General features: G+C 32.0%; 2 protein-coding genes across 2 annotated transcripts; both read right to left on the reverse strand.

Annotated features, from left to right (window-relative positions):
• Positions 1-10,945: 10,945 nt before the first annotated feature.
• LOC134238228 (E3 ubiquitin-protein ligase TRIM33-like) lies at positions 10,946-11,581 on the reverse strand. Its single transcript, XM_062720354.1, has one exon. It carries the CDS (start codon positions 11,579-11,581, stop codon positions 10,946-10,948), a length of 636 nt encoding a protein of 211 aa, XP_062576338.1.
• Positions 11,582-16,850: 5,269 nt separating this feature from the next.
• Positions 16,851-18,188, reverse strand: LOC134238238 (uncharacterized). The gene has a single exon (XM_062720362.1). The coding sequence runs from the start codon at positions 18,186-18,188 to the stop codon at positions 16,851-16,853; it is 1,338 nt and encodes a 445-aa protein (XP_062576346.1).
• Positions 18,189-18,501: the final 313 nt, after the last annotated feature.

Genomic DNA, 18,501 nt, shown 5'->3' on the forward strand with positions numbered 1-18,501 from the left:
TTTGTACTGTACCCTAATTGTAATCTTATTGGTAAAGGATAAATAGAGGTGTACCCTAGGGTACAAAAGTATCACCTAAAAACACAGTACCAATTTCTTGCCATATATGTGAGACAATAAGTTCAAGTTGATGTTTCTGATGGAGATGATTTGTAAGGAAAGATCTTTTTCTGAATAATGTCTGTTACGTTGCCTTTTTGTCCTAAAGATGAACTGAACATGCATGATGCTAAATGAACATAAAAGTGTTTGTAAGAAGAAGAAAACAAGAGCCCGGAATGTCAGGACCTAACAACTGCCAAAGCTTGAAATTTCTGATGTGATATCAACACTATTCAGTATTTCATTTGGAACAGGTAACCATATTTAGATGTTTTTGTTTTAGGCTAAATGTTGCAATTATTCATTATGTTTTACTATTGTTGTTGAATATATTTCTTTTAATGCATCTTTTAGTTTAGGTCTATATAAAAATATGAAAGATTTTGGATGCAATTGCAATAGGTTGTAAATGTTAAGCAAAATATCTTATTAGCGTAGCCGAGTTAATTTATAAGCATACTTAATTCTCAAAGAATATTAAACCAAGCTTAAATATAAAGCCATGCAGATAAACCTGGCTATTTACCTGCTTAGAGATGAATCAAGTAAAGTACCAGCAATGTTGAAACAGGCTGATCACTTTATTTTTAAATATATATATGTATTTTGTGCTACCTTCATTCAATCATTGATAAAATTTTCCTATATTGCAATGAAATTAAACTAGCAAACTTCTTTAAAGATTTTACATGTGTGTTGTTGGTAATTCCCCTGTGTTACCAACATGTAATCATGAGAATAGTCCAATCCACACTTTTCAAAAGTTATGTCCCTTGGCCGCCATCTCAAGGGATAAACCCATACAATCAACAAAGTAGCCTTTGTAGTTTTCAGGTTTGTAACCTCGTCATTTGACTTTAAAAAAGCTCTGTCTTTTGTGTACTGATTGCCCCAAAACGGGGCTACTCACTCATTGAAAGAAAGAAAATTATACACAATGGATTTATCACAGCACGCCCAAATATTTGGTAGCATAAAGAGGAGAAATGACATTTCTTTCCCTTTTGACCTTTTGGTTGACCTCACAAAGGGAAACAACTGTTGCATAGTGTGGATTGATCTATCAAGTATGGCAGTATGCTATCTTGTACGTCATATACCGTATAATCCCTATTAACCGCCCCTGCCCCTATAAGCGCCCCCTTAGATTTTTTTTCAATTGTCAGGAAATAAGGGCCCCCTAGCTGTAAAGTGATTAAAATCAACAAGAATCGTATCAAAATATTGAAGAAAGTGAAAATTAAACTTATCTATTATCCAATATTTCAATGGTAATGAATAATTTAGCATAATTTGCATGGATTATCTTCATTCTAAAGTAAAGTTAGACATTATTTTATTGGTTTTTGAATTTATTAATTTTTTTTTCAAAAGATTTTTTAAAAGTTAAAATATGACATTGAATATCATAAATAGAGTACCAAAACAACTGCCCCCTTTTTACAATTTTCTAAGCGCCCCGGGCGGGTAATAGGGATTATACGGTATTCGAACCCTTGAATCATTTGTTTTAATGCAAAAAGTTGTTGAATTATTAGTTGTGTACAATCTAATTAAAATTAGATGTTAGATCCGCTCGCATACTCGCTACACTAACATCTAACAACATCCCATTGAGGGTCACGTCAGAGGTCAAATTCGGAACAGCTCTAGACTTATTTACTTCAACAATATGCGATCATTTTGCAGGCAACTATTTCATTGGTTCAAAGAAATTGACCTCTGACGTGACCCTCAATGGGATGTTGTCAGATGTTAGTGTAGCGAGTATACGAGCGGATCTAACGTCTAATTTTAATTAGATTGTAGTTGTGTATCATTCATAATTGTTTCCTCCAAAAAGATAATGATAAGTTGCCATCATCTTTTACAGTACATGCACTCGCGGCTTTAAAAAATTAACAACTCAAAACTGAATCACACTGATAATACTATTTTATACAAATTTAAGATGCATGTACATGTATGTAGATCACAATACTCAAATGTATTTTGCATTTCAAATTTAATGTTTTATTTTTATTTACCACAGAAAAAAAATCTGCAGACTGAGATACTTGTACTGAGGAAATACCTGCTGTTTAAGAAAAAACCCAAGACTTGTTTAGGTATGTTTTTGAAGTCTTTTAAAATGAAAACTTCACACATGACTTTTTCAAAAGGGAGATAAATGTTAAAAGTCATTCTCCAATTCTTTGTACACTGACAATGCTGATTAATCATATGTTTTATTAGGGTGTGAATATTAATTTTTATTTTGAGTCTTTAAGTTTATTCATATATTTTTTATGCACCCCAATCGATAGATCAGAGGCGTATATTGTTTTTGTCCTGTCTGTTTGTCTGTTTGTTTGTCTGTTATCAACTTTAACCTTAGCCATAACTTTTAACAGATAGAGAGTTCATATTTGGTATGCATAATCCACTAATTAAGTTTTCAAAAGACAACAAGGTAAATGACCATTAGTTTGACCTAGACTGTGACCCTTAAGCTAAAAATAGCTTTTCAAATCTTTGTTGCCTCTGGGCGCATAGTGTTTTTTTTTACCTTTGTTAACAAAATGCAAAAAATTGTGTACACTTGATATTGATTGATTGAATGTTATTTTTTTATCTGAATATCACATAGTTTTTTTGTGTATTTCAGGTAGAAACACAATATGCAGATAGTTCAAATTGCTGCATCTATTGGAGCACCCATCCTCATCAGGAATTTTTCTTGAATTTCCAGCATTTCCAAAAATGCACCTTGCAGGCATGGATTGATTGTTGTAGTTAACACATGTTACAAGATTATTTAACCCTGATGAAAAGTCACAAGATGCAGTGAATGACACTTGGGAGCAATGAGGAGTGAGGGTTCTTTAGTGTGCCAATTTCTGCTTTTCCAACCTTTATTTTCTCAACCAAAAGACCTCCAACTTTACAGCACCAGAATATATGATTAGCCACTGGGAAAATGTTTTACAAACTTTTCTTATGTAACAATATTGCAAGTTTTTAGTGTTGTTCTACATGTAAACAGCATGTACATCATTTTTTAGATATACAGATGTGATGAAATAATTAGGAACTCTAGTTAGTGTACGGTTAGTTTTACCCCACATGTATATATGTTATATCTAAAAAAAACTAGTTAAAAAAATCAAAGTTTGTATATGGTTAATACATGTAGCTCTTTAAAATGACTGAGTGAAATCATTGTAAACAAACATATACAAGTAAAATATTTTTGTATATTAAATTTCATCAATACATGTATTTGATACCCAGTGGTACTGTTTGATACTCCATAGTTAAATCTATTATACCTGTCATCATTTTGTCTTGTAATGTGAAATACTTTATTAATAAAGTATTTTACCTGCGTGTGAAATTCTTATACTTTTACAATTATAGTAGCCTAGACTCAGAGTAAAATAACACAGGTGCATTATTGTCAAATTTTGCGAAAACATTCCCAGATTTCATATTGATAGATATTTCAGCTCAAGGGGGGGGGGGGGGTTAAGGTGGGACACAAAAGGGGATCAAAGTTTTACCTAGAAATACCAAGAAACAAGATGTGTTTGTGAAACACTGATGCCCCCATATGGCAACATAGCAAAGATTAAGCTTTTCTTAAATGCAAATTTAATTAATTGGTACCAAGAGCAGGGTATTCTCACTGGAAAACAATTGTGAAATTTGAAAGTAAGCCAATGTTAAAGTTTTTTTAATAAGTACAAAAATCTCCAACGCCAAGGTCAAAGTTCTTGTTATCAAATGAAAGGTCATGTCATAAGGATCAAATATATAAAGTGTGAAAGCACTAGCCCTAACCCTTTAAAAGTTATGGTCAAGGTTTGCTTTTTTAAAGTAGGTCAATCTCAAAGGTCAAGGTTCTTGGTATCCATTTAAAGTCATAACTCCAATAAATCAAAAGTCATGGGCAAGGTTAAAGTTTTTGCAGACAGAGAGACAGCTAGACAGACGGACGTACACAACAAAAACTAAAAACCCCGAAACTTCGTTTACGGAGGCATAAAAATGTAAAGGTAGTACCGGTAATAGTTGTACTGGTTCAAATGGGGGCCCCAGGGGTAGGGCTTGACCGTAATGTGTGACGGGGTGTCAAATGAATAAATAAAAAAATATATATATACTCAATAACAGCAAAGCCAGTTGTTATATTGATATGAAAGCATCACCAGGTTGTTTAAATTCAACCCCCGACACAATTTATTTTGCCAAGGTATTTTCAATGAAAATTTTCCCCCAAAATATGCCATTCACCAGATTTTGACACACACCCTTAAAAAATCTAGATCGATGACCTATATATTTTTTAGCATTATTTGCTACTAAATTATCTTGTTAACATTGTTTCTTAATATGAATAAAAATTCTATTGCAGAATTTTTTTAATCATCACTTTTGTACCTCAAACTCGCATTTTCCCATTACTTCCTATAGTAATCATCGATTTTCGTTGCCTACTTTTGAAACGCTCCCTATTAAAAATCTATATCGATGACCATATATTTTTTTCATCGATTTTAACTCACAAAAAGCCACTTTACCTCATATTAAAATTTGAGTATTTTTTCTATTGTAGAAATGAATTAGGTCCGTCGTCGTTAAGTCATCGATTCACTAAGTTTAAAATCCCTTTTTTTTCAAAATCGTTAAAATATTTCTGGAAAAAAAACATGAAGATTTTTTTGATAATGTCTGTATATTCAAAGACATTAAGTGTTATATGTCGGATTTCATTCTATGACAAGTAAATACTGAGTGCCGCCAAATAGCCACAACAGATTTGACGCTTTTATCAACAGCTTCTCAGGTAAGTTTACAATCACCCACCATACATCTCTGGACGAGTTTATCGGATACACTGAAAGATGACACAGGATGACCTATCGTTAACATTTTTCACAATGATCTGCCAATTTTAATAGTAATTCTAATTGCACATAAATTAATGTTAAGTTTTACCTCTGAGAGGCATTGAGTTTTGTTATTAGAAGCGTGCACATGTAGTATATGTATGCAAGATTTTTAGGCCCTTCCCCCTTTCCACTTTGAAGTCTTTGCAATCGATATATGGGCCTATATGAAACTATTCTAATTGCTGTATATCAAAAAACTTTGCAATATTGTTTAAAAAATGCAAATACATACACAACGTAAATATCAATCGGAGTGTCGTGTCCAATTCTCTTGAAAATTGAAAATCAAATTGAGCAACTTTAAGTTTCCATTGTTTGCTACATAACTACATTGTATTGAACAGAATGATATGCTTATTTAGTATTTCTTTTATTTCGTCAAATAAAGAGAATATCACAATATCACCATTTTACATGTACATTAATTGTACGTGCGTTCAGTTTTACATGAAAAGGCGCACAAACTGTATTCCTTCTGAGCTTTCAGAATACGAGAAAAAATGTATACTATGTAATTAGAAACTTTTTAAATAAATGTCTATTTGATCCTGAGAAAGCAATGCCGTTATAAACAAATATTCCAAACCATTCTTTCATGTTTAATGGACTGAGAAATAATTGCATTTCCTCTCATCGTGATATGTCCACTGTAACACCCCCCTTCCCCGAAATGATCGAATGTTTTCCTTCAGACCGAGAATGCCAATTGGTAGGTTTGTTCAGGTACGTACAGGCCGGGGCTTGTTTTGAAACCCGAGAATAAAACATAACCTTTTATAATTTTAACCAATAATCAATTGTAACATTTAATTTATTCGCAGATCTTCAAAGATAGAAAAACAAGGTCTGCAATGATTAATATCCGTGTCTAAACTTTCCTATTTATAAAATTTTTATAATTTCTTAATCTTGTGTCTATTAAAGTGTTTAACCAAGCATCGAATAGTAAACATGCACTACATGAATTGTATTAGTTTTTTGGGGGTTAGAGGAGGTACCGGTTTTCGCTGCATTTGATTTCCCGACTTTTGCATTGCATTTTCGAAAATTAATGATTTCATTTCTACACATTTATTATTTTCATTCTGAGTGTTTACACTACATTTCTAGCAATTAGAAGAAATCATAATTTTAATAGAAAATAGTTTGTGAGAGGCTAGCTGTAGATCTGTACCTCGCTAGCCTCTCACAAAAAATTGAAATAAATGAACAGTGAGCTACAGTGCCACCCATATTAAAAAGTACGATTATATGTTCTTTTTCGTACAAAAATATGCGCTTGGTTCTGAATTATTTTCTTTGAATTCTCACCTCCACTGCACAAAAGATGGATTTTCAAAATTTTCTTGAGACTTAAATCGAGTACTAGTACTTGACATATGCAAGAAGCTCATTGGACTAAATTATCTTGCCACCCAATATGGGAGAATAATTAGACGGTATTTTCGAAATCTCAATTTCAGACTCAGGAGGACTATTAAAAACGGTTGTAAGGACTGTTTTGTTGTAGAAAAAGTGAAGAAATGTTTTAGAGACACACGATAAGTACTATTTTTAGATTCCAGCAGTCGATGAAAGTCATGGATATTGTACATAGCTCCAGTGCATTTTTTGCTAAATAAATTTACATTTTTTTTCAATGGGTGACACTTTAGCTCTGGCAATATATCTACATTTCTGCAGCAAGTGAAAGGCTGGACATTTATACATGTGCGATGTACGTGGTACTGACGGACTTTGAGCATACACAGAAAATGAAAAATATCGCAGCCCAAAAAACAGTTCAAACAAGATAAATCACTAGCAGCGCAAATACATACCTTTTAAAATCAGAGGTGGAATCAGGTAAAATTGATCCTTTTTATGCCAGCACTTAACCTGTAACGAGGCCGTCGCGTTTACAGTGGCATAGATAGGGTCGATCTCCGCGTCTTGAATCCGCAACTTACATATAATGGATTTACTTGAACAATATGTATTTATAAGTCTAAGAAATCTCATGTAAGAGACTTAATTTGTATTCTAATATCTTAATTTTTTTTATAATTTGTATTTCCCTTTTTTATTTAAAATTACATTTTTTTTATGAATATTGTACTTCGAAGATAGCTAAATCATTGTATTGACTGAAAAAACTGCAATAATGTTTTTTTTTACTAGTATATGATACACTGATAAAATGATACAGCTCATTGTTTGAATTTAATTAGATCCTAGCCAAATACAAGAGAAAAGCAGAATTAAAATGTAAATAAACCTTACAATTGAAGTTTTTTTTTTAAAAAAATCAATTTTGGTAGCCATGAAAAATAACTATGTCAGTCTTTTTAATAGGATGATTTTTGAAGGTAAATACTGACAGCCAAAAAAAGGGACAAACTCCTGGGTCCTTGCATCCCCTCTTACCACCCTCACCCGAAAATATATATTCGTTTATGTTTTGTTCATAAAAAAGTCATAGTCGCCTAAATACTGTAAGTGTTTTATATTTGGCGTTGTATTCTTTTTAGCACTTTTAGCGGAAGGGACCTTCCGTTAATTGAAGTACAACGCTAAATGACCTGCACATATATACATGAATACACTGAAGAATGCGCAAAATCAAATCTACGCTGACTCGTTCAAAATCAATTTTCGCCAAAAATCATACATGCCAAATATTATACATTTATTGTAGCTTTCCAAATCAATTTTTATCAATTTAAAATTTCTCGATCTAATCTTAGATCAATGTAGAGGAAATAAAATCTTGCATTCACCTGGAACGTCACGTGCAGGTCAATACAACATTGTATGTTTCTAACATAGTTGTATCTAAGCCAATAAGAGAGATTGAAATTATTCTATCATATAACAATAAACCTGATTCATCCATTTAATTTTGTCACAAAAATTTTAAAGCAATATGAGCTGCATTTTTGAGAATTTTATTTTGCTGGTAAAACGTATTATTATAATTAATTTGACGGTAATATAAACCCTTATGATCAATAATACCAAGATAAAGCACATTATTTTCAAGGTCCCGTCTCATATAGAAGACTGCTTGATTTTTAAAAACCTTTTGTGAAATATGACTTTAAAATTTGCTACTTTTTTGTGCCGTAACTTTCATTAGTGACGTCGAAGTGTACTAACTAAAATAGCACCCGCAAGTCGTACAGAAATTATTTTTTTTTTTTCAGATGGGATCTACATAACCTAGATTTATAAACTTTATGAACTTTAAATGTTTAAATGTTATTCAATGTACAATGACATTTTCCTTCTCTTGTATTATTGTAAGTATAATTCTAATTGGTCAATTTTCCATATCTGTAAAGAAAAAGTATCTAATTGTGTTGCTTCTTAAGACTTACTTATCATTTATCACTTACTGGCCAAAAGTTGTAATTCTCTTTATTCATTCTGCCTGTAATAAGAGAGAAAGTTAAACTCCAATGAACATCTCCATAGCATTCTGTGTGACGGTAGAATACCTGGCCAGAGACCACAATTTTCCATAACCGGAGAATGGTCTTCACAAGCGCTTAATCATACAATGTCACCGCTTTCATATGTTTGATCTTTTTCAAAAGGCTGGGTAAAAAATGCACTATTCCAAACTTACATATTTCCACATTTTTGTTTAAAAGTTCAAATATTGTTACATACTTAATATTTTGATGCATTATTCTCTGCTGCAGAGGAAATAAAGAATGTCTGTCTGTCTGTATATTGAAATTTTATTCTTTTTTTTTTTTAAATGCAACATACTTACCAAATAGTTTTTAAATCCAGAGTCAAGTGAGTGCAATCAAATATTACTTCAAAGATTGTCTGATCCTAAAATTCCATTTTCAACATTATAGCTTTTTAAGGCATTAAAAGTATGACAACCTTACTTTGGAAACTGCATCTACCGACAGAATAAATGTTGATGTCAAGATGAACGGTTGGGCAGACAGATTGGCATGAAATTAAGAAGCGCTGTTCTCTTGTAGTCAATTTTTATGTGTATAAAAATTGAAACAATTTCAAAGCCTTTAGAATTATAGTGCAGTGATGTATATCCACATTGAGGCCTGCATACAGACAGACTTGATGTTAAACAAAACCATTGAAGTCTTCATTTAAAGGTAATATGAATCCAACAAGAAATATCAATTCTAAATTTTAAAAGTTAAAATTGTTATACTAGTGCAATATAAATTTCCCTGGTAATGTATAAAAGACTACACATTTATTTTTATCTGGTCATTACTATGATTTATTACCTTTCAGAATAACCCACCTAGAAAAGGTGGCCTTATAAGGTGGCACACGTGTATCCTAAACAGTATAATTCATGCTATTCAAGAACTCATAAATAAAGAAAATGTTTATCATATTTTTACGGTGTTTTTTTTTTTCGTTCTCTTCTTCACTGAAAATATTGAACTTTTTTCAGATAAATAACATTTCTGTATATATATTGTCGTATTTATACTCAGAGTCTTTGAGGAAAATACCGATAAAAAACCAGTCAAGTTTTATTTCTTTAAAAGGTTTTTATTGTTAATTTTTGATGCGGGTGACAATATGAACCAATTGACGAAAATATATACAGTGAGACAACTTGTAAGGTCGTATTATAACTGCCAATAATATGTAAATAAAAAATAACAAGTACAGCTACAAAACACTTATATTTATTTTATTACATTTTTATTTTAAACAAAATTATCCATTCTGAAAATATGTGACAAAAATGAAGTTGAAATGCCATTAAATACTGTAAAATGTAAACCGAACATCATAAGATTAACAGGTAGTAACTTTAGTACATACAATTAAGGACACATAACATGTAAAGTGAAGAAAGTCAAAATCTATGAAATGTAAATAGGCTCAATATCAACCCCATTAACATATTTTTGTTAAAAATAAGCGCTACATGGTTCACATTTTATTCACTGTCTTACAGCGCACAATCTGTACATGTACTTAAAAGAGTTTTTTAAATATATTATTGCATTGCTTTGTAATTTTTCATTTTGATGCTTTAAATATTTCAAAAGTTGCTTTAAATAATCTACAAGCAAAAGGACATTGTGAATTAACTGCTCCATTTTGTTAAATTCCTCTTTGAAATACTAGTATGATGCACTTTGTACAACTCCTTAATATGATGAATATAAAGTTACACTGCACAAAGCATAAACAAAATCATTTATTTTTATTTTACAGCTATCTTCGTATGGTTTCTTTAAGATTTATGTTCCTTTAGTTAATTCTTTTCATGCATCTTTTTATTGTAAAATTTTTAAATACTCCAAGACTTGAATACTGCCGTCTGTGTATTGGCCTACTAGTCGACCTCATTATGCTCAGCTACGATAATATCACCAGAATTTCCACAGGCCAGACCTGTTGGTTTCCAAGAAACATCTAAAGCAATTGTTTTTGTCGTGCCATTCTTTATAATGTGTACATCAGGTTTGCTATCTGAGGTGTAGAATATTGTTTTATCGTTAGCTTGTGAGATATACTTTGGTTGATTTTAAACAGGTATTGACATAATTTCTTCCCCAGAGAAATCTAACGAACGGATTTTGAAACTCTTTTGAATTCTGTAAGTACCACACACGAGTAAAGTATCATTCATTGTAACCATTACATCGAAAATATAGCCATAAACTGTGACAATCTTTTGCATTCGGTTTGTGTGTTCCAGTAATATTATGGCTTCGCTCTTTTTATTTTCATCTTTTCCTACATGCTTTTCCTCATGAAGTTTAGATGTTATGATTTTTTTTTGGATGAAGTCAACATTCCTAACAATTCTTCTAAATTGAAACAATCATTCTCAGATTGATTAAAATCCGGGGGTATCCGTCCCATCAATTCCGGGCATTTTTCAAAGGGATAATTCTTGACTTGGTACGCAGTTAAACATTCAGGGTCAGCCATTTGCCTAGAAATTTCAGATTTAGATTCCTCGATATTTTCAATGATTTTTTCCAATTAGTTTTGTTGTCTGTTAGACAGTCAAGGTGCTCCATTTCCATGGCATCAATTTGCATTTTTAGTTTCTTAACTTTCCTCTCAAATTTCTTTTGTAAAGCCATACCAGCAATTTTGACTTCCTGTCGAATAGCGGAATACTTTTCAGGAACTTCAGAAATAGTTTGTTCATTTTCACACAAAAGTTTCAAATACTTATTTCTGTATTCCATTTCAAGTTTCTGAAGCTCTTTTTCCATCACTGTCCTTTGAGAAGCAGAACGATCGGCAAGATACTCAAAGTTATGTTCCTTATGTTCGATTTTTGTGCAAACAGTACAAACTAGTTCACAACAATCTTTGCAAAATAATCTGATTTCTCCTATGTGTTTCTCGCAGCCTATTGTCGTTGATACCTGTCCAACAGAGTATGCAGATGCAAAATGATGAGGATTTGCTTTTTTGTGTTTTCCAAGGCAATTTTCACAAATACGTTTGCCACAATTACATAAACAATCTTCTTTTCTTTCAACGCAGTCCTCACTGGCAATAGCTATTTGACATTCTTTTGACTCCGCCATTTTTACTTTTAAATTGTAACCGGACCAAACAATTTAAAAGTCAAAATGTCTCAGATTGCATTTATATTACTTTGTAGTTTTACATGTCGTTTAGATTTCTATTTATAAATGGTTTCTTATCTGTAAATTGAAGGAGCTGTAAATCTTCATGAATCCAAAAGAACAGACATTCATATATTTACTGACCGAAAAAAGGGAGATAAATCAAGCGCAGGGCTCTTGGGCTCTTGTAAAATACGTGCTCAACTGAACTATATCTGCCATTGGTAAATACCATTAGATTGATTTGTGCTTCGTACAGGGTATCTATCTGCACGTAAATGATTGATCGCTTTCAATTTCATCGAGTCATTTCCTTTCATTAAAAACATCAAAATATTTTTTACACACAAAAGTACGTTATTTTTATTCAATTTGAGAATATATATATATATATATATATATATATATATATATATATATATATATATATATATATATATATATATATATATATATATATATATATATATATATATATATATATTTTATGTTTCCTGAGTTTGTCAGTCCTTCTGTCCGTCTAGCTGACCCCATATCTGTCTGGCAGTCTGTCCAACTTGGTTTTCCGCAGTTTTCTTTTGTAGACGCTTGTAGACATTGAGCTGATTTTTGGTATACAAGTGTATCTCTATGAGTAACGGATCAAGTTTGAATGTCATTTTGTTTTATTGATTTTTGACAGAATTATAGCTTTTTCTTTATTTTTTAGAATTGTTTAAAATCGGGTTCGTGCTGCGCTAAACTCTGAAGGTCAACATGGTAAATATGGAGCGAGAAGAAAAATCGTTAAAAAAATTAGTTGAACTTTCGTTTCTTTGTGGATTATTATTCAAGATTAAAGGCATGCACAAGCTAAAAATTATGACATCAAGCAGGCCTACATGTTCGCATTTCATTTAGTGACATCCTAAAGAAATTTGGAAATCCGGTAGGGAAAATGTGTTGCAATTTTCTCAGAAAGCTATTTACATATAACTTACTGTCGACACTAGAAAGAAAAGTCGCCTGTTTTTCGGATGAGACATTACAAACTAGATGTGATATACATGTATAGACGTTAACACGATGGTCATTTTGTAATTTACTCATGCCTTGTGTTAGGAGTATGGAATTAAATGCACGACCCTTCACTTCCAAACAGTGAAATCTCTGTATAAAGAAGGTAGTCCCAAACTGGGACCTTTAACAATAAATTCCGAGCAAGCAATTGTTTCGATTGGGATCCATTTTCAAAGACTTTGACTATATGACATAACTGTGTGCTTGCATGTATCTTTATTTCTTTGCATTCATTTTACTATGACTTGTAAAACATGTAAGCCTCAACTTATGTCCATAAAAGAATTATTCTTGAAGAACCAGTTAGACTATTAAAAATCACTAAGATGTACTTTTAACTAGCAGTTGATGATATTTCTACCGTGTCTCTTTGCGTGAAGAATATATTTAAAAAAAGTGCATGGCCATAAATATTATCTAGTTGTGGACATATACTAGTAATACTAGTATCATTACTGTGTAAAGGTAGAATTTAAAACCAATGAATTCCATATCCCGAGAAAGAATATTTTGTTTAAAAGATCCTTTTTCGTACATTGTCACCTCTATAACGATCATCCTAAAATATGCACTCTTTAACCTGGAGTTCTCAGATCCCGGGTCCTAGTCTCCAGAACTCCTACCACTTATTCCTTGGCTGAACTTAAGAATATCTGACGACGTGATATCAGACTCATACCCAAAATTCTCTGACCATCAATTATCATAATTCTTACTTCTGCCACATGTCACAACCATGATAAAGGATTCTCTAACGGTCTTGGGAATCCTTGTTTCAGTATTTTTTAACATTCATGATTGAAAAAAAACTTACTTACAGCCCACTGTTTGAAAATCAAACTATAGAGGAAAAAAGCAATATGACTTTTTGCCTTTTTCTTGTGACGTATTTAGTTCTTTGAAGGTGTTGCAGTGCACCAAAATCTGCCTTTTGACTCTCAAAAGAAAACGATAACTCTAGGTACGGCTATATATATCAATAACATAATTATGGGAACATAAAATAATAGAGACTGATATATAAAGAGAATGCAGAATACCAAACCACCCAAAAATGACACTGTCACGTGAGCATTATCGATTTTCAGAGGTCTGTTTTTTAAATCATTTCCCAATCCAACCCAGCATGTAACAGTAAGTAAGATAATGCATATTTTGAATTTAAAAAAAAATGTTTTTTGCTTTGATTTTATCTATTAAAAGCTATAAATTATTTCTTTTCGAAACTGTTTAAAAAACTATAAGAAAGTTTGATATGTTTCATGTATAGAATAAATGAAGAATTACAGCTTTTGCAATTCAACGTACATTTATTAGATATAAACTGTTGAGAATATTTTACAATTTAAGGACATTGGCAAGTCACGGTTATCCGGAGAAAAAAGGTTTATATCATGGGTTTATTCACTTATAAAACTGTGATTGCAGCCCGAAGGACCGTGCTGCTCTATACATATAAGTTTAAGTGTTGGTGTATGGGGATTGGGGTGGAAGTAGTTATTTAGAATTAAAGGTTTTCTAAACATTGAAAAGACTGTTAATCAGAATGTACTTTCCGTTTATAAATTATGAGATACAAAATATAATTACTTCCATAAAGTGAATCTGTAAAAATATTTACGTTTGTCATATTTAATATATATAGTTGCTTATCATTTTCTATCGAAAAAACGACAGATCCCTTTTTTAGAACATCGAATTTTACTTCTCGGATAAAAACGTACTCTTCACAGTTCGTGTTTTATATTATAAAATTGAAAACTAATACATTTTCAAATATAGGTGATGCATGTGTCTAACTTGAATTAATACTTTATACAGCCAACATTTACTTGAGGAATTGATCAAGTTTAAAATGGTATCGTTTTTTAATATTTTTTATCCGACTTGAAGTTCGACTATCGTCTTCATCAATTAGACGCGTGCCTTTTCACTCATATCGAAGCGGTTTGATGATCAAGACTCATTTTCATTGTTTACTTGATATATTTCCCGGGCGACAATTGATGGTTACATCAATGTTTTCTTGTTGATTATCTGTGAAAGGAAAACCAACAAAGCGTAATTTACAGAGGTTAACAAAAGCACAAGGCATTTGCTTCCCTCAACGGGTAAAATCATCTCTACAGCAAGAAAGAAAAACGGTGATTGTTTTGTTGTACAGTTGTCAACAGACCGTCATTTACCGTACATGTATACCCATGCTAGGGAGAACAATTACAAGATATACAAATGCCGAGAACCTGAATGAGGTCGTGGGAAGGAAGCACCATTTACATGTAGTAACTGTAAACAAATATAAAACAAATCTATGCCAATATTTTTTATGAAATTTTTTTTCAATATGGTAAATTACTTTACATAAACAGTCATACAGTCTTTACCATTATCAATACGATTTTAAAGGAAGTAACTAATAAATAAAATAAGTAAATAATAAACAATATTAGTAGATCTGTGTCATGTTTCTAAATTTGTGTTTTCAGTCATGATATGTCGATATGATTGGAAATGAGGATTCAATAAATTTTATATTATATAAACTTTTTGATTTAACTGGATTTTGGAAAATGTTTATGGTAAAAAGGTCCTTTTTATCGACATTTTACATAGGAAATGCATTGAGAATTGTAAAAACCATTGATTTGACAAAATCTTATAAGGAAGGGTGGCTTGGTTGGTAAAATGTACCAGAATATAACATGTTTTTATCATTACAACTGTTCAAGGGTTCTTGAAAAAAATATCAATACAAAAGAAAGGTACCTTGCAAATGTCCTTAAACAGAGCGTGTTTTCTTATCTGTTTTCAATCTAAAAAGAAATAAGACTATGTTGTTCCCGCGATCAGTATACTTCTATTTCAATGTTTTGGCTTATGTACATACGCAGTTTGGATTTAAAAATCTGTTTAAACATATGTTAACAAAATAACTGTATTTCTATGTTCATTCTAAATATTATTTACCCCCTCTTCCAGCATATGATAATGGTAAAATATTTTTACAAACCTGGAATGAACCTAAAATTGACTTAATTTTCAAGGCATTCTACTTATAATCTTTTTTATGTTTCGAAAGCCATTTTTATGTTCAAAAAATGGCGAAATTAAATATAATTTATAACATACCTCATCGCCAACCTACCGCAATGAAAACCGCGATGAAAAAAAAACTTAAATTGCAGATATTTAGCAAAATACATTTGATATTTTGTTATCTTGTCTTCGCCTTATTTGTGTATAGAATATACCTCGTTTACTGTTATATGTAGGTGCCGATATCATCTCTTCCACAACATACACAAGAAAAAATTATTGAAAAGATTTCAAAAATTACAATTTGTTAATACTTTATGGGACATTTGTTTTTCCTTCGACACTATTTATAAAGTTGGTTCCATTCAAAATTAAAAGCGTTAATGGTGCTGTCTCTTTGTAAGTGTGGGGAGGGTTAGAGGATTCAGATACTCATGTTTTTAATCTTTGATTACATGTATTCTTGAAGCCTAAAATCTAGTTTGCGGAGATTTATGCCATTCCTTGCAAATGCAGTGTATAATTCATATTGCCACTGTGTTCTTGAATGCAGTGAAAGCTACTTTTGTGCAGCGCTCTTAAAGGAAGTCTTTCTAAATTATTCATTTTTAATTCATTTCATGATTTAAGGGTACGTACTAGTAATTAAATGTTAAGTATTTCGAGTAGAGAATCAATTCGTAGGAAACATGTATCTTTATTAAAGATCTAGGCTGTATTAGTTTAATACTGGGGGGTAAAGCCCGAGTTCTACTTTAAAACATATCCCCCGAGATAACGTTTGATTGAGGTCATAGTTGAACTATTGGAATGAATATTATCGATTTAGACTGCTTAAGTAATTTTTGGTGTGATTTAAAATTGTTTTAAGCCGTTGAATTATCCTTGCTGGTTCAATTATTTAATACACAAAAGAGTTTTATTCACATTACAATGTTCAAGTATAATTAAACATTCGAATTTTGGTCTGAAGAATCAAGAAGATATTACTAATGTTAAACTTTATTTAAAGTTTTGAACATGCAAACAGAGCATTCTAAAGTAAAATAAATCCAGAAAGGTTGCCATTTCACTGTTGTCTGTCTGGATTTTTTAATTTTCCCTTCATTTTTTTTTTCGTGATTCTTTTGTATTATGAAGGATTTAAATACTCCATTACTTGTATACTGGCGTCTACATATTGTCCCACTAAGAGTCTTCTTCTCTCATCTATTGATAAAGCAGTAGGAAAATTAATTTCTTTCATAATGTATCTCATAAAATATCCTTCAGAATCAATCACATGTATTGCATGATTAATATAGTCAGCAATAAGGATGTTATCCATGAAATCCGTAGCTAGGCCTCGAGGCGTGAAAGACTTAAATCTTTTTTTCCCTCTATATATAAATTTCAGCTCACCCGCTGAAGAGAAAACAAAAACCATTTGTCTTCCTTCATCCGAGGTGCAGATATCTGAATTACTATTGACACAAACATATGTAGGATTTACGAGTTCATGATGTGAGTCACTGATACCAATGATTTTCCTCATCTCACCATCTGATGAATAGACACTCAATCGACCTAGTTTTGTCATTTCGTAATGCTCAGCTACGATTATATCATCAGAACAGTAGGAAAGGCCCCTTGCCTTCCAAAAATTATCTGAGGTAATTGTCTCAATAGTTCCATTTTTAACTCTTTGTACACCTTGTTGGCTTTCTGAGGTATAAAAAATTGTTTCATCGTCAGCTTGTGTGATGTAGTTTGGTTGTTTTTGAATGGGGATTGCCATGACTTCTTTACCATCGAAATTCAATGCACGAATTGTGAAACTCTTTTTGATTCTGTAAGTACCACAGACAAGGATTTGATCTTGACGTGTATACGAAAGATCAAATATATATCCATAAACTGTAGCAATAGTCTGTACATGTCTTGTACCCTTAAGCAGTTTTTCCATTTTTCTGTAAGGAGTTTGTTCTTGAAGATTCAATACTATGGCCTTTGTGGATGGAATCAAAGTTTCTAAGAATTTTGAACAGTTGAATTCCGACTCAGATCGTTGGAAAACAGGTAGCGTTTTCTCAAAAAGTTCTGGAAAGTTTTCAAATGAATATGACTTGGCTTCGTACATGGCTAGCTTTTTAGGGTCGGCAATTTGCCAGGAAAGCTGAGATTTACATTCTTCGATATCCTCAATGACTTTCTCTAGATTCGTTTTGTTGTCTCTTAAATAGTCCAGATGTTCTATTTCCATAGCTTCGATTTGCATAGTTAGTTTCTTGACCGTTTCCTCCACTTTATTCTTCAGGGTTAATCCAGCCACCTCCACATCCCTTCTAATGGATGCATATTTTTCAGGAACTGTAGACATTTTCTGTTCATTGTCGCTCGCAAGATTCATGTAAGTACTTTTAAATTCCATTTCGAGTTTCAGAAGTTCCTTTTCAATCAAGGTTCTCTGAGCCTTAAAACGATCTTCCATATATAAGGAAAAATGTCCTTTATGTTCAGTTTGGGAGCAAACATAACAGATCGGTACACAGCAAGCATTACAGAATAAATCGCAGATATGTCCAGTATGTTTATCGCATACTATTCTTGGCAATGCTTTTATCCCTTGGTACGGGGAGTCAAAATGGTTGGGATAATTCTTTTTATGCTTCCCCAGGCATTTCTCACAGATTTTTTTGCCGCAACTACAAGAGAAATCCACATTATTTTCCTCACAGTATTCACAAACAACGGCTATTAGAAGGAATACATCAGTGCTTCACTTCATGCTGCTGGCTAAAAAA

Source organism: Saccostrea cucullata, unplaced genomic scaffold (assembly GCF_032062105.1).
Source record: "Saccostrea cucullata isolate Sc308-1 unplaced genomic scaffold, CSIRO_AGI_Scuc_v1 ctg901, whole genome shotgun sequence".
Lineage (NCBI taxonomy): Eukaryota > Metazoa > Mollusca > Bivalvia > Ostreida > Ostreidae > Saccostrea > Saccostrea cuccullata.

Bases quoted from the DNA above. Each gene is read 5' to 3' on its own strand.
- LOC134238228 (XM_062720354.1), bottom strand. From the start codon at position 11,581: ATGGCGGAGTCAAAAGAATGTCAAATAGCTATTGCCAGTGAGGACTGC.
- LOC134238238 (XM_062720362.1), bottom strand. From the start codon at position 18,188: ATGGAAGATCGTTTTAAGGCTCAGAGAACCTTGATTGAAAAGGAACTT.